The sequence below is a fragment of the Rhinolophus sinicus genome, linkage group LG09 (genome assembly GCF_036562045.2).
Source record: "Rhinolophus sinicus isolate RSC01 linkage group LG09, ASM3656204v1, whole genome shotgun sequence".
Taxonomy (NCBI): Eukaryota; Metazoa; Chordata; class Mammalia; order Chiroptera; family Rhinolophidae; genus Rhinolophus; species Rhinolophus sinicus.
This window is the reverse complement of record NC_133758.1, coordinates 5,843,246-5,866,192: the sequence shown is the minus strand read 5'-3', so window position 1 is coordinate 5,866,192 and position 22,947 is coordinate 5,843,246. Positions and strand designations below refer to the sequence as shown.

Below are 22,947 nucleotides of genomic sequence, written 5' to 3'. Positions count from 1 at the left end.
CGGACACCCCTCCACCCCAACGTTGAACAATGAGGAAAGACATGGCCATCCTGGGGCTCTAGTGGCCCCTTTTGTGGAAATACTCTTGAAGTTTCACACTGAACAAGAACATGTGATTCTTTAGGGATCACAGAAGGGGGACTCCGTGGAATGGCCATGTATTGAGCGCCTGTGATGTGCCTGATACTCTCATAGGGACCTGCACACATCATGTCATTAATTCTCTAGCCCGCCCATAAGGTACATGCTATTACTCCCATTCTATAAATGAGTAAACCAAAGCTCAAGAAAATGAAAGAACTTTCCAAATGTCACAGGACTAGTAAGAAGAAATTCATCTTTGTTCTTACCATTATGAAGACAAAAAGCAAAACAACAGAGAGCAGGAATTTCTCTAAATAGAAAATTGTGAACAGTGAAGTCTCCCATAAATTAATCCTGGAAATAAACTCACCATTATACATACACATAAAAGTTTTCATTGTGGTAAAATATACATAACATAAATTTACCATCGTAATCATTTTTGTGTCCAGTTCAGTAGTGGTAAGTACATACCCACTGTTTTGCAGCCAATCTACAAAACTCCTTTTATCTTGCAAAACCGAAACTCTATACCATTCCCCTCTCCTCCACCCTCTGACAACCACCATTCTACTTTCTGTTTCTATGAATTTGACTACTCTAGGTACCTTATATGAAAAAATCATGCAGTATTTGTCCTTTTGTGACTTTTACTTCACTTAGAATAATGTCCTGAAGGCTCATCCATGTTGTAGCCTGTGTCAGAATTTTCTTTATTTTTAAGACTAAAGAATATTCCATTGTGTGCTTATGTAACATTTTGTTTACCCATCATCCCTTGATGAAAACTTGGGGTGCTTTCAACTTTTGGCTATTGTGAGTAATTCTTCTATGAACACAGATATATTAAACTTAATATCTTTACAAGTAATTTGCTAGTAAATTACCATAAGAAAGCCTTGCAAATGACACTAAAATATTGTGGGTGGTGAAATAACAAACTAGTTGGATGAACAACCAAGGTAGCTCAGTAAGCTATGAAACATGCAGGAAAGTGGGAAATATATTTCAATCAATGCTCCATGGTAACAGTATATTTAGGGGGGGAAATCTCCTTTACTTACTTTTTAGAATGAAGTTAGGTATAAATCATTAAACTACTTAGGGAAATAAATCTACACCAAAAAATACCTCAAACTATGTTTTACATATTATGGGCTGTAACTCTAGAAAGTACTCTACACTTCCTGGAAGGGTACTCATAAGAGTTGTTCTGTTCCATTTAATCATATTAGGACTGAACGCCTTTCCTGTATAGTAATTAGGGGTTGGTGCTTCTGATTTTCTATGGAAGCATCACTCCCATCCCTTCACCCCACCCTTTGCTGTTTGATTGAGCAAACTCCTAATAAAATCTCCTGAGTGCCACGGTGTGCCCGGCACCGTCGGGAGTGTGTGGGGTGATGGTGTCTTTGCTTGTGTCTTTTCTTTCCCTCAAATACTCCTTCACTCCGTATACTACTCATCCTTCAAGGGACAGCTAAGAAACCCTCCCCCATTCCTAAAATGAGAAAAAAATGTCTCCTTCTCCACTGCCCCAGATGCTGTTTGTGGCGACCTTTGTGTTGACAAGATGTCACCGACTGTCCTTGCATTCCACCCAGTGTTTCCTTCACTGCCTGCTTCCCAAGCCCCATCCTTCAAATGAAAGCAGACAATATCGCATTTCGTAAATGAAAGAGGGAAGCGAAGGGGAAGGAAGAACTTGGGGTGGGGACCTTTATTAGTCTGTAATTTAGGAAGGAAAACAGGCTTTGTGACAGTCGCACTAGTTGGCCATCTGTACACAGGAGGCAGGGGCCCTGCTTCATTTCAGGACTACAGGCCTCTGGCCTGTTTTCTAGTCTACCATTTTGCTTCTTTTTTTTGTTTTGTTTTGTTGTTTTTGTTCATTCATTTTTTTTTTCTTCCACCTCTGAAGCATCCCACATGCAGTTGCTAGAGTAATGGCTCCAGATAACGGCTGCAGTGCTGACTGACGTGTGACTTACACTATTTGAAATCTTGACTAATCCCCAAATGAAGTCCCAAATCTAGACCTTCCACCCACTGACCTTCCCCTAAGCCTGTGACAAAAATGTGTTTTTCATACGTTCCAATTGTAAAGAGTTTCCCTTTTATATAATGCCTTTCATGACGCATCTTCCTTCTAGAATAACACCCAGATTTCCAGGCTGGTGCAGACACCTTCCTTGGTTCCCAACCTGGAATCCTAAACATTGTTCTGTGCTGCTTAACAAATTCCACCGCGCATCATGGTGGCTTGGCCCACATGTTTACATAATGTGTAGCACGTAGCTCCCGTGAGATTAGAAACTTCTCAGAAACAAAGGCCTTCTTACTCAATCTTTCTTCTCACAGCAAACAGTAAATGTCTGGTCAATGGATTTAGAAAGCGTTTACACAATTTTTAAAATTACTATTATGAACATTCACCCAATAAAACAGACTTTAATGCCTCAAAGTGTCACTTGAGCAACAATGTTTAATAATTTGCTCTTTGGCTTGATTCTGTTATTTTCACTGAAAACATAATAGACTATGTTAAAAATAAAAACTCGAACACAGTGTCAACTCAAACAAAATGTCAGTAACTAGAAATGTTTCTATCTTATTAAATGTTCATTCTTTTAGGAATCATTTCTAGGATTTAAGAAAAATAGAGGAAGAAATAACACAGTACTTAACTATGCTAAGTAAAGGTTCTTTATTTATATTTACTCACTTATTTAAATGAGCAACTGTGGGTCCTAAAAGAAAACAGAGAGATGTTTTGAGAAATATGGTGTCATAAGCTAATGGGAAAGGCAAAATAGTCTCAATTGTCTCATACACCAACGTCACTGAGCTCTGTCTCAGGGACAATAATTGAATCCCCTAGCTCTTTCTCTGATGAAAAATGGCATACGGTAGTTTCCATTTATGGGGGGATATGTTACACAACCCCCACTGGATTATTGAACCCCGTATATACTATATACAAACATACCTATGATAGAGGTTAATGTATACATTTGGCACAGTAAGAGATTAACAACAGTAACTAATAATAAAATAGAACAATTTAAAAAACATACTGTAACAAAAGTTCTGTAAATATGGTCTCTCTCTCTCTCTCTCTCTCTCTCTCTCTCTCTCTCTCTCTCTCTCTCTCTCAAACTACCTGATTGCAGTGTAATCACCCTTCTTCCTGTGATGATGTGAAATGATGAGAGGAAGTGAGGAGAATGGCAGGTGTTGTGACGTCACGTTCGGCGACTATAAGCATTACATGAACACAAGCACTGTGACAGCATGAAAGTCCATCTGATCACCGAGATGGCTACTAAGTGACTAATGAGCGGGTAGTGCACATACCTCATGGAGACATGGGACAAAGGGGTGACTCATATACTGGCAGGACAGAGCAAGGTGGCAAGAAATTTCATCATGCTAGTCAGAAGGGTGTACAGTTTAACCCTATGTATTGCTTATTTCTGGAATTTCCCATTTAATGTTTCCAGACTGTTATCGACTGCAGATGACTGAAGCCAGGGGAAGCCAAATCATGGGTAAAGGAAGATGACTGCACTTGCAGTTGTAGCATTCAGTCTGTAAAGAAAACTAAGTGGACTCTATCCATTAGGGGGTTGGACTAGGTGGACGGCCTAAAACTTTCTGAAGTTTCAAGTTTTTGTACGTCAAGAAGGAAATTGTCCTATACACTCGGAATACACACACACACACACACACACACACACACACACACACACACCTTCACTAAGCTAATCTGGAAATGTCAGTGTTGGGATCACATGGAATTTCACGTAGCCTGCCAAGAAATGGGACAAATACGTCCTTAAGAGCTAGCCTGCTGAAATGAGAATGTTGTTTCTTAAATATTCTGCTAGTTAAATGGTGCAATTAAATGCTGACAGAATTCATACCCAGACATCATTCTTAGCAGCTACAATCATCATTCCACTAAATCAGCAGGTGTGAATCACATAAGCTATTCACAGTGCTATTAAATGTGAATATTGCATATTATATCTCCATCCTTAGAAAACTTTTGATATCACTCTTCTGTGGAACATGGGCCTCTCTCTGGACAGATTATGAAGGCGGCTTTTTTTTTTTTTTTTTTTTTAATGTAAGTTGGTTAAATAGCTGAAGTCAGAGAAAAATTTCTCACATTCTGATTTATTGGATTGTGAATACTCTCTCAAGGGAATTGACCGAAGCCGCATCAGCTGAGTTATTTAATTAAGACTACTGTGGGGTCAGTACAAGAGATGTTTTTGGCATTGATCTCTGAAGGATTTGACTGGATAGTCTTAAAATTCTTACGGGTTTCAAAATCTTAAATTTTGAGAGTTTTCAGAAACTCTCAAAGGAGAGGAGAAGCCACCCTGCTTGCAGTCTCCACACCCTAGAAAACCAAACAAAAATAGAAACCAGCAACCAAAAGTGTAGTTTAGCAACCAAGCCTTTGTTATCCTGCTAGCTCAACCTGCACAAGAAGCAGTAGCTCAAAGCAGAAACACACTGAGCGGCGAATGCCGCCCTGGTCAGCTGACAGCTTGATTTTACCCTCCTTTCTCCAGTTATTTCTTTTCCTATTGTGTTTGTTTGTTTTTGAACATCCCAAAGCCACTGTGCTTATCTCATAAAATACAACATAAATAAATAAATGTAATTGTACTGTCAGTTGATGTGGTGATCTGTCTATGGGCGCATTCCTGCAAGGTCACTTTGAAGGTCACTGACACCTACTGCCTAATCCTAGAGACAGTTCCCAGAGGACTGCTGGAGAACAATGCCTTTGATGAGAGGAATTTTAAATAAGAATACAGAAGCCCAGAAGGGCCAGGGGAGAGTCTCAGCTTGTGTGGGCTGTGTTCCAGTCATTTGGGTGGCGTCTTACACATGAAGCCGCACTCCCTTCCCCTCAGTAGCACTCATACCATCAGCACCCACTCTGAAGAGGAAACTCACTCTTCAGAGTGGGTGCTGACAGCACGTTAGGTGCTGGGGAAATGGTAATTGTGGTTAAGAGCTATAGAGGAGGTGGGAGTTGTCTGACTACTGAAAGTAAGAGGAGGAAAACCCAAGGGCTGTATTGCCTCCAGCTACACTAAGAAAACCTTCAAGAGCTACGGGGCAGCATTCACCAACTTCAGCTATAGTTCATCCTCTAGCAATTCAGCCAAATACGCCCCTCCCCAGGGTCATCTCGGGAATAAAAATCTCTACCTAGAGAAGGATAGGGTTTGTGTAAGCCATCGTTGCATGCAGAGGTCACAGCCAACCCTATCCCCTGCTCTGAATCGCCTGAGAGCATTTTCCAACAAGTCTAAAGTAAAAGTTCTCTTCTGGATGTTCCTATGGCTGACGAGTGTAAAAACTGGATGCCTTCAGGGCACGTAGGTGGCAGACAGAGGCTCGCGTGGGCCCGGAGATGGACAAACAGAAGACGACTCTCGTAAAACCTAAACACGTCCTTGAGTTTGTACATTAACCTTGTGAGCCATCCAATTATTGAATTTAATTATGTATATAAATTCAGTATTGTCTGCTTTTAGAAGTGGGTTGTTTCTTCTTTTTTGATTTTTGATTCCAGAGCCTCAACCCAAAGCCTAAGAGTTGAATCTTACGGTGATTTGTGTTCTCAAGCACACTCCTCTCTGTCTGAGCCAATGAAAAGCAGGGCAATAAAAACAGCCTCGGCACGGGCTCCAGTGACTAGTCCACTCTCAGATTCCCATTCACTTCACCCTGGAGAAGGGCTGTAACCATAACCTGGCTTTCCACGAGTCTTAAAAGGCTCTTTATCACCTGCCTTCTCTATACACTATTTTATTTCATTAAGGAGTGAGATTTCTAAGCCTTTAAAATGTTTCTGTTTCAACAGTTGACTATTTCTTATAGGTACTATTTAATATCATTTCCCTTAAGTAAAAAAAAAAAAAAAAAAAAAAACTGCTGAAATGTAACATGTTACAGAATCCTTCTTCATTTTCGTGTGTGTGTGTGTGTGTATGTGTGTGTGTGTGTGTGTGTGTGTGTATACCTGCTGGCCCACACTGAAAATTTGGACTTGCTAGTCTCCATAGTCACACGAGCCAATTCCTTACATTAAATTTCTTTCTATGTACAAACACATTTTATTGGTTCTGTTTCTCTGGAGAACACTGAATATTACAAACAGCAACAATACAATAGTTGCACCAATTTACACTCCTACAGTAGATAAGTCTTCTAATCTATAAAATACTATTTGCACACCCTTCCCTTTAACTCTTCCCCTCCTATAAGGCTGCAACGAGTTTAATTTTCAGGTGGTTAAAAAAGCTGGTTTATTACACATCATTCAGTGACTTCCCATGGGACGCTCACACCCCATTGGGCAAGAAGAGGCTGCCCTAACTTCCCACCTTCTTCTCTGACGTTCTACTGCCCAACTGGGCTTCAATTTCTTTTTCGCTTTTTCTTTCTTTTTTTTTTGGACCAAGAAATATCTATACCATGTCTACGGTATAAAATCTTATCTGGAACCCCAATGTATCATACGTGGAGCTTTTTTGCTGGTGCAGGCCAAAAGAAACATCCTCAGAGTTTCTTCCTCACCCTTGAGGTCACCTCTCAGGCCACCTCTAGTGACAATGAAGGACCTCAGAGCCCAGGGTAGAGCCACGTACTACTCAAGCGCTGTCCTCCAGTCAAACAGCGTGAGTTTGTCCCCTGCATGAGCTTTAAACTTCCACTGTGCCCTTCTCCGTGCCATCAGTATCCCCTAAGTTACCCCTTTCTCTCCATTGGCTCCTCCCCTCACCCCAGCCTCTCTAGGGACATGACGTGTCCCTCCCTTGAGTCTCCTTGGTTTACTCTGCTGAAGTCAAGCTCCTCTTCATATCATTTCTGGCACTTTCAGAAGTATCACGCAGTTTTACCCTGGTACTGCAGCTGGGCAACTTTGAGTTAGTCTGCGACCCTGAATCTCAGGGTCTTCACGTATGTAATGGGAACACATTACCTCTCCCACAGTGCTTCATAAGTATTAAATGAGATGACATTTGTTTACTTCAGTAAGGCACCCAATAAAAGTTAGGTAGTGGAAGTATTTTGTGTGGGCCATCCATTTGGGGGGAGAGGGGTATTTCCATAAATATAACTACATTTGCTTCAACTGACTAGTAAAGTCAACTAGCTACACTAAGAAAGTAAAGCCACTGACACATGGTTTTCGGTCATTTTCTCCATGACTCCACTTTCACCACAAATTCTGCCATGAAAGGGCTGCCTTGAAACACTACCTCATGTTGCCCATAGTGAAACTATTACCATAGTCAAGCTAATTGATGTATCCTCTCACATTGTGTATGTGTGTATGTGTGTGTGTGTGATGAGGCCACCTGAAATCTACTCTTTTGCAAATATCCAGTATTTGATACGGTATTATAACTAGGGTCACCATGCTGTACTTTAGATCTCCAGACTGATTCATCCCACATAACTGCAACTTTGTGCCCTTTGACGAGCATCTCCCCATTTCCCCATCTCCTGGCCCCTGGAAACCACTGTTCTATCTGTATTCGTTGGTTGCACTTTGACAGAAATTGGAAAAACTGATCTGTCAGGGACCCAAGTGCACAGGCTTGCCACACGAGACAGAGAGGGAAGCCCATCTGCTCTGGCCAGGGTGGCTTGGGCTACGTGTGGAAAGGCTCCCTCGACTTAAAGACTCTTGCAAATTCTTTCGCTTGTGTGACTAATCAGAAGTGGACCAAACATTAAAAACTTACAAACAGCATTTTACAGGTGACTGCACACAACAGCAAACGAGGACTTGTGTGGTAAAATGGAGTCTTTAGTAAATAAGTATTTAACTAAAGAGATTGTGCTAATTGATGCTCTGTGTCACTCATCTACACACAATTATCCTTGAGGTTAGCTACACCTACAGAGAAAGGGAAAACCAACACATGAACATTTGTCTTACCTCCTGACAATTTGCTATTGCTTATATCATATTGTAAATTATTCTTCTCTAATATGGATCCATTAAAAAGAAAGCACTATATCAGATATCATATAAAGCATTCTGCTCAATTTGGGATATAATGTGGGATATAATTTGGGAGATTCCAAATAATAAGCACATGGCTCCAAATTATTTCCTTCCCTCTCCACTGTTGCCGAAAAATTCATCACTGGTCATTTTGTATGAAAAGCATAGGAAATAATAATAATGATAAGAATACCTACCATTCCCTGACTACCATGGGCTAAGTTCTTTAAATATACGATCCCTAAATCATTCGACAAAGAGAATGGCATCATTAACTCAATTTACCACTCAGGAACCCAAGGTTCAGAGACACTGAGCAGCTAGCATAAGGTTATATAGAAAGTAAAGGCTATAAAACCCAAGTTTTTCCAGTATATCATAACAAATCCGTGGGGCTATTACTGAAAGGACTAACACGCAAAGTAGCAAACCACAATTGCTGGTACACAACAGAGAAAACGCTCCAAGAGATCATTAGACTCTTTTTGAAACGACAACTCACAACTTCTGAAGGGTCCTTTCTAGTAAAACCTGGACACAGTGAGAGATGGAGCCAATGCTTGGTCCCTGCCCAGGATTCACTAAGCAATCTAGATTTGGTACTGTAAGCAGGACTGTGAACGTCAGGAGCTGAAGCCAGCACCGACTGCCTAGAGAAGGGATATGGAACCATGTCTCTGAAATAAAGCACTAAGAGGAAAGTGTCAGGTTACTAAACCCAAACGCTGCCCACATCAGGTTAATCTAGGGTCAAGTTATCCTTAAGACAATATATGACCTGTGCTTTCTCCCACTACATTCAAATGTATGAGATGCTTCTTCTACTCAGAGATGACAGCACATTAAGAAAAACAAAATTAATTCACAGTATTATTTCTTTGAAACAGTAGTCATAGACTCTAGAAATGAAATTAGAAAATATCACAAAAATTGATACAGCTTCTACTTGGGCTGTATAAAATCAAACGTTGTAGATGGCTGAAAATGTAAATAAAATTTGCACTTACCTGATGGAACCACCTGAACCACCTTTCGCCAATGTCCATGTGGGAAAATATCAAACAGGCAGAGATAGAAGCCCGTGTCAGCGTCCGAGGCATTATGGAAGGACAAGGTCGCGTCGCTGAGAGACAGGCTTGAATTTAAGAAGTGAACCCTGTCGGCGTAGGGTTTCCTGATGACCGTGCCGTAAGTGGGGCTGAAGATGGCTATGGACACTTTCTCCGTCGTACTGAGCTTGAACCACTCCAGCTGGGTGACGGTGCCCATGGAAGAATACACACATTTTAGCGTCATGTTCTCAGCCAGTTTAACAGTTGTGTCCCAAACCATCTCTTCACATAAAGCTGAAATAGACATCATGTTAATTCAGTTAGACTTTATGATTGAAACGCCAAATAGATATCGTACGCTTATTCTAAGTTTTCTAAGACCTAACAAGATAGCAAATGGAGATCATGGTAAAGGCTAACAGTTTCTACTTGAGTCTAAAAAGGTTTCCACTGCTGGTCATTGGTATTTAGAACTTAGTTTTCCTGAACAAGTGAAAATTTATCTAAGCCAACTGAACAGCAGTATAAATTCTGAACATGTCACACTATAAGATCAAGAAAGGAGTAATTTTCTTTTTTTTTTTAATGAAGACATTATCTTTACCTTTGTATACATGAAGAACAGCCAAGAGGAAAGTAAGATAATCCATCTTTGGAAAGTGCCTGGGAGGCTGGTCTATAAAAAAGACAATTTTTATAACGTTACATGCAGAGGCCCAGCACAACGCCCGGTTTCCTTCCTCTCAGATATTATCAGTCATGTCTTCTTGTTCTGAAGTATGAACACAGGAAAAAGATGTTAGCTTCAAGGCCAGGTTTGCTCTCGTACGAGGATGGGCACGTTTGAACTGCTTCTCTCTCGGGGAAATAGCTTATTTTCAAGCTTTCATTTTCTGCAAAGATTCATTCATTGAACAAATATTTGCTGAGTGTGTTCTCTGTGCCAAGCTCTAGGCAACGAAGAGGCAACAATACATTAAAGAAAAAGAAAAATTCTGGCCATGATGGAACTTACATTCTAGTAGGAAGCGACAGAAAGTAAAACAAAGAGGTAAATAGTAAGTGATAGGTCGTAGCTGCATGAGGAAAAACACAGCGGGAAAGTGTAGTGTTTCTCTTTTGATAGGAAGGCCCCAGAAATCTTTACTGAGAAAGTGAGATTGGAGCAGAGACTGGAGAGCAAGGGGAGGAGCCTGAGGTTCTGCCAGCGTGGACAGCCCATCGGGGGCGGCCTTCAGTGCCTCAGGCACTGGCTTTCGGTGATGAAGGGACCACTGAACGCCCTCTGGATATAAATGGGTCATGGCTCAGGGCATGTGCACATCTACCATTATGGCTGATTATTTTTTAACTTTTTATTTTGAAATAACTATAGAGTCACAGGAATTTGCAAAGACAGTACAGAGAGGTCCCGTGGAACCTCCACCCAGTGTCCCCAAACACTTACATCTTATGTAAATAAAGCACAATATCGAAAAGTGATTGATTTCTTAGGGTCATCATTGCTCTCTTCTGCCTCTTACAAAATAACAGTTCAATTGCTTAAGACTTTGTTAGGAACATATTACCATGTCAGTATAAAAATACAGCATTGTCTCTACAAGAGGGATTGGATGAATGCATTTGGCCCCTGATGAGAATGTCAAAATAAAACGCGGGTAAGAACTGGGAATAAGCAGGATAGGAACCACTAGGACAATTTTGCATGATGCCAGTTCTGAACCTCCTATGCGATCGATCAATCCAAAAGTTTGTCAGTAGGTGTTCACATACTTAACATTGGTATCTAATGGGGAACTTTTTAAAGAAACATGGAATGAATAATGTAACGATAATCAGAACAAAATTATAATGTGTGCGTATAAGAACGTATGGTGCCCCCTGATGTTTACATAGCATTCTATTTTCCAAAACCTGTCACCTCTGTGATATTATTTGTGCCTATAACAGCTTTGTGACAGTCACATTACATATCTGTTACCTCTGTTTTGTAACTAATTTAATGAAACAATAGGCTGAACATTTTACTGGGCTGTGCTAGTACCCTGCTTAGACCCTGAAGACAAAGCATGAGCAAGAAAGTCTCTGCCCTGAAATCATGCACAATGTATTGGGTCAGACAGATTACAGAGGCAATTTATTATAATAAAACTTGATAATGTCTATACAAGTCATTTGATCACAGAGGGAACAATTCATTCTAATAGATCTGGGAACGGTTTCATAGAAAAAGTACACCAGACCCGGGGCACTCCAACCTGAGTAAGACTTTCCAAGTAGAAAAGTGGGAGAACGAAATAAAGTTGTGACGACATGGGACATTATCAGGAAATGGTTCAACTACAGTTTTCCAGGTGGGGAAGGACAAAAATGAAATTGGGTCTGGGTTGAAAGTGCCTTGAATGACATACACAAGAGAGTTCAAACTTGGCCATCAGAGGCTATGTGTAGCCATCAGAGATACATCCGTATCTCGGCACCAAGCACAATTCCTGGGACATATTTCTATGGCATAAATATAACTCTGAAGGAAGTTTTCAAAGCTGTAGCTGGAGCAATTGAGGGGCGATAGGGACAAAAAAATGACAGGAGATTAGACTATATAGATAGAGAGGGTGAGATAATGTTTGCCCTTGTAGACAGTCTGATATGATTCTTAGAGCAAGTGGAAGGTACTGGAGGTTTTTAGGAACCAGATGACATGGTCTGATTTAAATTCTTAGAAAGATAACTGAACATCACCCATTTTTCTTTCCTCACTCCTAACAGAAACATAACTTTGTTTGGATATCCACTCCTTCTCCCAAAACACAAAGATATTATGACAAATCTAAGCCATCGCACTAACTACTATGATTAATTGGGGATGAGGGAGGGTAGAGTTGAGAAGCCAACCCTGAACTGAGGTGACCCAATCAAAGCAAAGGTAATCATTTACAATCCATGTCAAAGACACGTCTCTCTCTCTCCCTCTCCTGTCCTTTCTCCCTCTCCCTCTCTCTGGAATCTTACTGTACATGAACAAGAAAAAATGCTGCCCCGGTTACCACAAGCTCCCATCTTGAAGAAAAGCCGCCTGAGGACAAAGAGGATAGCAGAGAGAGACAGCAATACACTTGGGTCTCGAATGGCATCATTGAGCTACTGAATCCACAGTAACTATGCTAGAGTCGAAGCACAGTGTGAGGTTACAAATTTCGATCTTTTATAAGCCAGTTAGAAAACCACGTTCTGTTTCCTGCATCCATATACATCTGAACCGGTACAATTGTTCTAGCTGCTGCATGAAGACTGGATTGCGGAGAAGCTAAAGGGATACCAAATTTAGGATCCTACTAGCATAATCTGAGCAAGACAGACTGGTGGCTTAGACGAGGGTGATTCCCACCGAGATGAGGAGAGATGACTGCCAAGACATCATATATTACCCCAGAGAGACATAACAATGATAGGCCTCCTTAACTCCGTGTATCCCAGTCAGGGTCCCGTTAGGAAAACAGAGCCCATACCCACTGGTTCAATAGAGGGTATTTCATAAGAAAAACTACTACAGAGGCTAATGGGAGGGCAAGAAAAGCCAAACAGGGGTGGGGAGAAAACTCAAATTGGAGTCTAAGGAGGAATCCATTTTGCCCTTAGGGTTAGAGGGCAGGGGAGGAGCCAGGACTCTTTGTGGAGGCTGCCTGACTGAAGCTGGGACCAAGGCGGAAATAAACCCTACCAGAGATGTTCGAAAAGTCAAGGGATGGATCTATCAGAAAAAAAGGCAAATGACAAGTGGGAAAACTGATGCTCAGAGAACTTAAATTACTGCTGGTGAAAGGCATCTATGAAAAATTCACAGCTGACATCATACTCAATGGCGAAAGCTTTCCCTCTAAGATCAGGAAATAAGACAAGGATGCCCGCCGCTATTCACATTGGACTGGAACTTGTAGCCCGAGCAACGAAACAAGAAAAAAAAATGTGAAGGCATCCAAATTGCAAGGGGAAAAAAAGCAATCTACGGGTTCAATGCAATCTTTATTAAAATTTCAATGGCCTTTTTGTGAAGAAGTGGAAAAGCTGACCCTCAGATCCATATATTATAGAATCGCGAAGGGGGCCTGAAAAAGAAAACAGTGACACTCTGAGTTACACCTTTATGACAACAGCTAGAAGTAAGTCATGTAGACGATCATAGTGCAGGCTGTCAGATAAATGATTCATGATATAAAAACATCATTATGTGTGTATTAAACAAATGTCAAAACATATATTGTGAGTGAGTGAGTGAATGCGTGCGTGCGTGTGTGTGCGTGTGTGTTGCCAGGAAAAGAAAGACTGTGAGGATTGGGTAAAATGTGGTAGAGGTGCAGAGAGAGAGGAAGGAGGCACAAGGGGACAAAGCAGATGCCTGCTACAGTATGCGTGCTGTGGATTCTAAAAGAAATTAGAGGTAACAAAGCGTCATCCGCTGTCAGTAGCTCCTACGCTCAGCTCCTCACTGAACTCCCTCCCGCGAGGAGTAAGGGATCAAGGTGTGTGGGAGAACTACTGGAAAAGCAGTACTAATTGATAATAACTAGTAGTAACCCCTTCATTCCCAACGCATCCAAAGCCAACTGAGCTGAGATGAAGACAGTACAAGTGCACTTGCATTCTGAAGTGACTGAAATCAAGGGAGGTCACAGAGGCATGGAAGGTGCAGGAAGACGTGCGGCTGAAGATCAAGTTCAGCTGTTACCACTTTGCTAAAGATGAACCCTATTTATCACCATCTAACCAAAGACAAACAGAGAGTACGCTTGAGCTATTTTTGTTGTGTAGGCAGCCATTTTTGCATGATTTATGAAGGGATTTTGGCTTGAGGTTCTTTTCTAATAGAGCTGTCTGCATAAAAGAGTTTCATCCTCAAGGAAATCATTAATCAAAATATTACTGGAGTTCTCTACTATTGAACACGTGTCAGCAAACCACGTAAGTGTGAATTCATCTCACAAGTTCACCACAGACTGCAGGCCCCCAGGGGACCTGGGCTGGGTGACAATCTTCAAATGTGCTGTTTTCTTCTCTTGCTCTATCCACACAGACACGTCTCTGTCTTCCCAGTGTCATTGCTCCTGCTACCGGTCATGTGCCCGGCTTTCCCAGCTCAGGCTGAAACATAGGACCGATATGAGGAGGGACCCTTCCTGTTCTCATTCCATTCCACACTTGCTCAGACAGCTATCGACAAGCTGGAAAACAAAAGATTGCCACACAGAAAGCCTGTGCTAACCTTTGGAAACTAAACACTGGTGCCGGGAAGATTGAGGGTGTGCGGTCCTCTGTTCCCTCCCTTTTGTTCAGATGCCAGAGTCTGACAGTGTGCCTTCAGCCGGGATGTCCTAGCTGGTAAGAGGCTCGTGCTTCCAGCAAGACTTCAACTGGAACCTTACAGGCTAGATTTCTGCTCCCTGCCTCAGAGTCTCCTCAAGAGAATGTTCCCAATGCAGGACATGTGGTTTCCCTTAGACCCTGACACCGCAGGACTCTGGCAAGTCATAGACCTGCCCCAACAAGGCAGGCTGCCTCTGAGGGAGAAACAAACTCACTTCCATTCAAAGCAGAGGCTTCAGTTGGGGTTCAGTGGGAACCCTCCAGGACAGAGTTTTGCAAACGGAGGCCCATGAGCCCAGTGCAGCCTACTGTCCGATCTTTGAAAACAGTTTCGCTGGAAATCAGCCAGGCTCATTTGTTTACACAGTGTCTATGGCTGTGCTACAATGGAGAGTTACAACAGAGACCATATGGTCTACAAAACCAAAAATATTAACTGTCTGACCCTTTCACGAACTTTTATCGGATAAGATAATAAAATATTTTTGTTAGTTTCAGGTCTACAAAGCAACATAATAATTAGACATTTATACCCCTCACAAAGTGATAGCCCCTCTCCCCCAAGCGACTACCCCTCTGACATCTTGTATATCTGCTACAATAACAAATATTTTGATAGTGAACATTCATTATTTAAGTTCATCCTTGCTCATCTTTCATGAGGGAAGGAAAGTTGACCCTGGTAGGCTGGACTCTGGAAATATTAGTTCCATTTACTTAAGTCTCAAGAACCATGCTCTCAGATCTACTTTAAATACAATTCTTCTAGAAACAGACTAAGAAAAGGTACTAAACAGCATCCTTTTACTAAACCACACTCTTCATCACACTTACAGGTTTATAGAGATCAACCATTCGGCCAATTACAGCTTTTCCCCATAGTTCTTTTCCTACTGTATCTCCTTATACCATTTTATTAACAGCCCCCACTCTGCATACAATTACTCTTAAAAGTGTGAACTCAGCCACATCCAGTCTTTTTTCTAGAAGGTTACTGACCTTGAGATGGGAGAGTCCTGCTCGCTCTAACTCTTCTCTCCCGATGTGTGTCTTGGTGAAGGGCTTCCTGTTTATCGTGGCCTCTTAGCCTCACCCCCTGTCACTGTCCTCATTCCTGAGTTGGCCCTGCTGGAGCAGCAGGGGCTGTCATCCCAGGGCCTGACTCTCCCGTGCTCTTGAGTTCTTCTCTCCACCCAAACTCCTTCCGGCAGGCGCTGAAGCAAAGCACTAATTTTTCACTAAGCACTGCTTTCTGAAGGATTAAAATCAGCCCAGAAGTGTACCTGCTTCTGGAACCATCTTTACCGTTTTAGCTACTCAGACTCATTACAAACCCAGATGGAGTTCTTTCTCTTTTTATCCCCCTGAAGATTCCACAATTAGAAAAGATGAACCTCTTGTCTTATGTTCTAACTCTAAATTGAAACTACACACACAAAAAAACTCAGGGTTGGTTACTTTGCCTTTTCTTCCCCATTTGTTTCCCTGCCAATCAAAGCACCTCAGAGTCAGAAGTCTCTAAAGTGCAGGAAGCTCCTTTATCTCAGCCCATATCTAAGTGTGTTTCAGTCCTACCTTCTAGAGACGCTGTACAGCTTTGTTTTCAATCTCCCATCCTCTGACACATAAAGTACGTGAGATGGTGTTGCCTAAGAACTCTTCCGCCAAGTTCAGCAGCTCCTGTGTCCTAGAAACAGGACAGTTTCTAAGCTGTTCCAGAGGACAGCAGAGTTGGTTTCATTTATTCTTTTGAAGTACTGGGTAATGGAGGTTTCCTATTGCTTAAACCACCAGGAGGGACTGTGGCTGAAGCTGACTCTGTGCAATTCGTGGAAATAAGGACCGTGTGCAACAGAGGAGAAGGCATTTGCTGGGAGCCAACCTGCCCGCACATTTAGCCTGCATCACAGAAGCAGGGCTGGCCACTTTGTAGACCACTCATCCTTCTGGAAGCACAGGAGAAAAGAAAGAAATGCCGTTTCCTGACACAAATGATTTCTGAGCATTTGTTGAGAAACAGGTAGCTTTTTCCAGCAGCTACGTGACCCGTGTCACTCCCTTCAATACCTCACCACCCTAAGAGAATCCAAACTGCTTACTGATTACAAGGCCAGACACATCTCATGGCTGCCGTCTTTTCCAGTCTCTTGAGTCTTACCAGTGCGTTCATTCCCACCCTCCACTTCAGACCCAGCTGGTAGCTTAAAATTTAGGGAACATATTCTACAGCACAGTCCTTTGCACATGGGGTTCTTAACTTCTCTTATCCCTCTTCCAGCAGCAGGTCTCAGCTCAGACATCCCCTATAAGGGACTCTCCCTGAGCCCCCCCAAGACTGGGGTAGGTATTCCTCCTGTGGCTTCCCTGAGAACCCCGGATATATTCGTTCTGAAACACTTACCACATTCTTTGTAATGTCCCATTCTTCTCTGCATTTCTTATTGCAGCTCAGGAAACCCCTTCCAGGCAGGGATCGAGTCCCGTCCACTGCTGCACTATGAGCCTGGCACTGAGCCTGGCAGAGTGGGTGTTCGGTCAGTGTTTGTTGCACGCGGGCGGAGCAATGGTTTCTATCTGTGAGGTGCCACCACATGTGGTCCAGACACTGATTACAATCCAGAGTCCATCCTGTTTCCAATGCTAGCTCTTCTTTTGCCTCATCAATGTATTTTCCGATCAATAAGACAAAAGAGGCCTTGACCCCAAAGGCACATTGATCTTGCAGGACAAACCCAAAGAGAAACTTGCCTGATTTGAGCCAACGCTTTTTCAGAATAGCTCATTGGGCCCTGAACTGACCGCAAACATCAGCTGAAACAGTCAATGTCTGTCCAGGCGATTCACATGCCATGAGCGTCTGAGCCACTGTAACAGCACGTCTCTGGGGTCTAGGACTGAATACTTGGTTTGCGACTCCCCGACTCACAAAATTCAGATCTATACAGGTACTTCTCCCCAATTATCTCTTATAATCACGTCCTAATTCAGCCATCCACAGGCAAACACACATGCACACACGTCACCACCACCATCATCCTCATTATCACTCATGTCCTATAATAAAGTTATTGCTACTATTAAGGAAGGAAGAATGGAGACAGTTTTTGCTGTGTCTCTGTAGGGTCCATTCTGTCTGGATTCTTGAGCTTCTTCTTGGGGGCTATTGCAACCTTGTAATATGAAGAACCTAACAATTAGCTTTGGATCCATTCCCTCAGGGGCGTGGGCTTCCCAATGTCTTGGTCCCCAGACCGCAGCGTTGTTCTTCCCAACACGAAGCTACACAACCTGCCTCAGCACCTCCAGGAACTCCTCAAAGATCCCACGATCACTAATGAATCCCAAAGCAAACAGTAAAAACCTCCTGAGGTAAATGAAACTACCTGTTGCCTCCAGAGAACAGTCGCCCTGAACGTTCCAACCAGGAGACAAATGGAGGTGACGAGAAGGTAAATTAGTGGGGCAGAAGGAAGCTCATCTACCACTCAGAGAGGACAAAACCCCTACCCCCGGGTGTCTGTTAGGAACCCAAATTAAGGGCCTTTCCAACAGTTTAAAAGTCAAACTACTCTTGAACATTACCATTTACTGACAGACGCAGGAAACACTGCAGAAACCATCACTTGGTCGACGGAGGCAGCATCTTCTTAGCTTACTCCTGCCTCCTTTCCTCTAAGGCCACCAGGGCACCACCTCATGGTTCTAACAAATAGTAAGTGAAGGGAAAACAAGCATTTATCCTGCCTTTCCCATGCAATTTGCATTTCAGGGTGACCTAAGTTTCTCTTTATAGAAAAATTCAGCTCCTAAGTGGAAAAACCAATAATAGATCATTTTTAAATCACGACTTTGCAGCTCCCGCTAAAATCATAGATTGAGACCACTGTGAGTAGATGCTGAAGCCAGTAAGTGAAAAGTTACTGGGAACTTTATAATGAAAAGCTGCTGACTGACAATACCTGAGGCCTCTGATCGACCTTAACCTGTCCAAAATGGGTCCACCAGTCAGCAGATGAGGCAGGAGGGAAAAACAGCACCACCTGGGAAGTGCTCTCACCAACGTAACTGACCCTGAACCCAATCTGGCCTCTAGAAGGAACTATGTAGTCGTGTATGGAAACAGGGAACAGAAGAACGAGTTAAAGGGCCCCACCATTAAGCAATGAACTGAACGCAGAAAGCAGAGATGCTACAGAACACGTCTCGGGTTCTCAGCAAACGAACGGCAGTTATGATTAACAGAAGAAATATCCCTGAATCCAGTAAATGCCAAGGCCATTGGTAGTTTTAAATATCCTTTCCTAACGAAAGACTCACAGTGACTGGAATTTCATAAGCACAATAAAGAAAACTGATTAGCCCCTTGATGAGAAGACACCAGAAGACTCTCAATTACATGTATAGCTAAGACGAGGATACAAGGATGACCGATATTGTGGCAAATATGCTACATAAAGAACTGTTTTCAGCACACACATGGCCATGAACAGAAGACAATGAAGGAGCCACCTGGAACACGCTGCCTGGAGTGGGAGCCCACGCCTGCGTCTGTCCTGGCTGTCACAAAGCCAGGGCACGGCAGGATGCCCTCGGGCCCGTCCTCTTCTGTCTCCTTCGAGTATAAACCTTCCCTCGCCTGGTAGTCTCAAGGTTTCAAGGACATCAATACATGCACAGACATTTTCAGGACTCTTGACCCCGAGTATCAAGCCTGGGGCATGCTAAGTTCCTCTTTGGGAATTTTTTCTCGACCTCAGGAAGCAGGAGACAGCCGTGCTCCACCGAGGGCCTGGGATGTACAGATGTCTTCTATCTCTTCCTCCCAGCCATGCACTGACCTCGTTCCTTTCTCCTCTGTGTCCCATATGACTTTGTGCTGCTATGATTTGATAGCATTCCCTGTGCACTACAGTCAGTTAGTGAGAAAGAATGAGAGGTCCCCCCTCCACCAGCAAAAGAACGTGGGCTATGCAGAGACTTGAGTTCAAGTCCTGGTCCATCTCGGACTAGCTGGGGGACCGCAAGTCCCCAGCACTTTGATGGCAGCACACCAAGGCAGGCAGCCCCACTCTCCATTCCCAGGGGGAGAGGAGGCACATGCACCCCACCCTTTCAGGACTCGCACTGAAAAGCTTCTTTGGCCTCTTGAACTCTCCATCCTGCTGCATCCCAGGTAATTTAAAGAAATTATTTTCCAAACATTAGATTCTTGCAAGATATTTTTACTGCAACTTTCTGAACTTTTGTTTTTCTTGTCCTAGTGGCTGTTCTCCTGCTTTGCTGGTACCTGAGGACAATTTTGTCCATGGTTGGTTACTGTAGGTTATATCTGAGCTGTTCAGTTAACATTTGCACCAGTCTTGTCCGATCGCCCATCACCATGGCAGCGTGCCTGGGAAAGTAAAAGTTTCCTGCCTCAGCTACAGTGTTGCCCCATCTTCCTGGACCTGGAATTGGGGATCAACGTAGTATAGCGTAAACAGAGTCGCATCTCTCTGGCTCCCCAGGATGGCTCCAGTAGACATCTGGTTGAACTGGTATATTTATTAGCAGCCTCTCATTTCACTCTCAGAAGTGTCTTGCTTTGCATGACAAATTCTGTGGTCACCATAAAACTCACTCTCATTAGCTGTGGGTTTGAAGTCCCCCGTCCCGGGAAACCTTCAATCCTGGACAAACCAGGACATTTGGTCGCCATTGAGACAGCAGTAAGCAAGCTCACCTGGGTCCTGGACCCAGGTGCAGCCCCCCTTCGCTCCTGGTCTGCTCACCTGGGAGGCTGTGGTGTCTCTTCTACCCAGCCCTTCTTGCCAGGAAGCTTCTCACAGGCTGGCTCTTGAGAAGGCAGGACCAGCGTCGATGGCTGCCTATTCCGGGTGCATGTGGCCTCCCTGGAAGGGTGCCAACCCTGTGCCAAAGGCCAGCAGGTCCTGTGCAGGGCAGAACAGTCCTTCCATTCCCTTACCTCAGAGCAGTGGGAATCTGCCCATCTTATGAGTCTTGACTCTGAGGGATAAACACTGAGCCTTTGGAAAGCAAAAGTATGTCTCGGGTGACCCTCTCTTTCACCCACTAGAAAGAAAGGGAGCCAGCTCTGTTTTCAAAATGAATAGATGAACCAATATGTAAACACTTTACATTCCTTCTATGTCCCATTGTGCCTTTTGTCTCATTTTTACCTGCCTTGTGTCTGGGTCTGGATCCTCCACCTTGAATGTGAGTCCCTTGAGCGCCGAGACTGCCTTCTCATGGTGGTGTCATGGGGACCATCTGTCCTGGTTTGCCTAGCATCAAGCAGGTTCCCAGGACAGGACTTCCAGTGCTGAAACCAAGACAGTGCCAGGTAAACCTGGATAGCTGGTCACCCTCGCTGCACTCCCAGCCCGAGAGCAGTGGGCATGGAGCAGGTGTTCCATAAACAGCACTTGTCCAACACAACTTAACTCTTACTTTGCAAGTTTTAGAATTAAGAGGGGAAAGGTGTCAAAATGCCCAACAGGAACTTGATAAATATGAGTCTCAGCTCAAAGGGCAAGTTTAAGGCTTCCTCCTGCTGGGCTCTCCGTCTCCTGGGAGAGATAGGACCCTGGCTGACCAGATGTGCCAGCTCATTTCCTGGCCAAGCATCATGTTCTCCTTCTGTTTCCTCCTGTGCTTCAGGGGTGGAACATTGGGTCCTGCATTTACCAGACCCCTGCCAGCAGGATCCCAAGTTAGATCTTGCCAAGGAAAGGCTCTTGGATAAGATCTGGACATCAAAAGAGAAGTAGGATTTCATTTCTGCTGAGCTGATGTCAGACTCCCGTACTCCGTCTCTTGTTATTCTTCTGTTGTGGTGGGCAGATGTGAGGGCTTTGCAGATAGGAGATGTGAAGCAGTCCCCTTTCCCGCACGCCCCCACACACAGGATCATCCTGGAAATTCCTGCACCTGATCTGGAGGTGGCGTTGGAGGGGCCGGCGGGGCACCTGCTCCATTGCATTTCTCTGACCATTCTTCCCTGCTCTCGGCTTCTGACTCCCCTCAGTGCCTCCCTCTTCCACTTCTAAGGACCCTGTAATTGCACTGGGCCCATCAGGACAATCCAGGCTTGTCTTCCTACCGTGAAGGTCCTTTAATCCCATCAGCAAAGTCCCTTTTGCCGTGAAAGGTAAAATATACACGGGTTTCAGAGATTAGGGTGTGAACATCTTTGGGGTGTCATTATTCTGCTGACCACATGAGCCAAATACAAATTCATAGGTTGCCTTCATTCTTCCCCAAAGTATTGACTGTGATACGTGGTACAGAAGTAAGCGGTGTCATGTGGGAAAACACATTCTTGGGGTTCGGCCCTGTGGTTTGTTGTCCTGAGAGCTGATGGACAAGATGGTTTGAGGTAAGAGACAATAAAAAACAGAGATAGAAAGAAAGAAAAAAACTAAAGTTCAGCAACACACAAATGCATGTACACACACACGTTTGATTTATTAACTAAAATACAAATTCATTAACATATTTCTTGTTCAATGTTTTTAGACTTGTTACTTTCTGATAATAGTATTCTGGGCTCCGGGGGTTTGTTCCCAAAGGGTAGGACCCAAAGGCACCACACAAGAAAATAAGCTGAAAACAAAATGGGCTACATCCTAACTCAAAGTCAAGTCCATGGCTGTGTATGCAGCGTGTATTCAATTGTATACATTTGGCTTCTTTTAAGTGACTTATACTAAGTTTCCCCTTTGCTTAAATTTTCTCCATTATCACAACCACATGTTCCTCTTCTCCCTCTTTAAGTTATGCTTATTGCTTTCTCCATTTCTCCCTTCTTGCATTGTTTGTCTCCATTCTGAGCACCAGAGTGCCTTTCTCTCTCCTAATATCCTCTCAGAGCAACACTGCCACCACTTCAGCGCCCTAAATAAAAAGCTGAGATGTCCTCAAAGCTCAGGCTGCATCATGGGCACAGCTTCCCTCAGAGTCCAACTATGCAATCGGACGTTCCTTTGCCCACATTGATTAGATTTCAGACTTCTGCATAAAGAGATTGAAACTCTTTATTTTCCTGAATTTATTGAAACCAGAAATTACAATATCTGTTATTTTTAAACTAGAATGCTAAAATCGTCTGGCTTATACGTTAATATCCAGGGCGCATTTCGTATTCAACCTTGACGTCACCTCTGAGTCATCGTTGTTAACCCCAAATACTGAAGAGTCCAAGAAACTATTTTTAAAAGCAACTTCTCCACCCTGCACCCTCAGCCATCGTGGTCCCCAAAGCACCTGTGGAGGACCACAGGTTCGCCTGCTCCTGACTCATCCTGCCTGTTCCCTTTCCTAATCACTACTACCAGAGTAATGATATTGGCAGGTACTTTTCTGATTGTCGCACTTAATCCTTTGACTACAAACATCACA

The 22,947-nt window shown here is 43.4% G+C and overlaps 1 protein-coding gene across 2 annotated transcripts in view; it reads right to left on the bottom strand.

The window, feature by feature from the left end:
* CD226 (CD226 molecule) overlaps positions 1-16,115 on the bottom strand; it is a 64,613-nt gene extending 48,498 nt beyond the window's left edge. Inside the window, exons 1-3 of one of the 2 annotated variants that reach the window (XM_074339861.1) lie at positions 15,547-16,115; positions 9,791-9,958; positions 9,142-9,480 (exon numbers count right to left, since the gene is read on the bottom strand). In XM_074339861.1, coding sequence (XP_074195962.1) covers positions 9,142-9,480; positions 9,791-9,836 — 385 coding nt within the window. In that variant the 5' untranslated portion in view covers positions 9,837-9,958; positions 15,547-16,115. The remainder of the gene's footprint in view (positions 1-9,141; positions 9,481-9,790; positions 9,959-15,546) is intronic. The other variant, XM_074339860.1, reaches the window with a different exon arrangement.
* Positions 16,116-22,947: the final 6,832 nt, after the last annotated feature.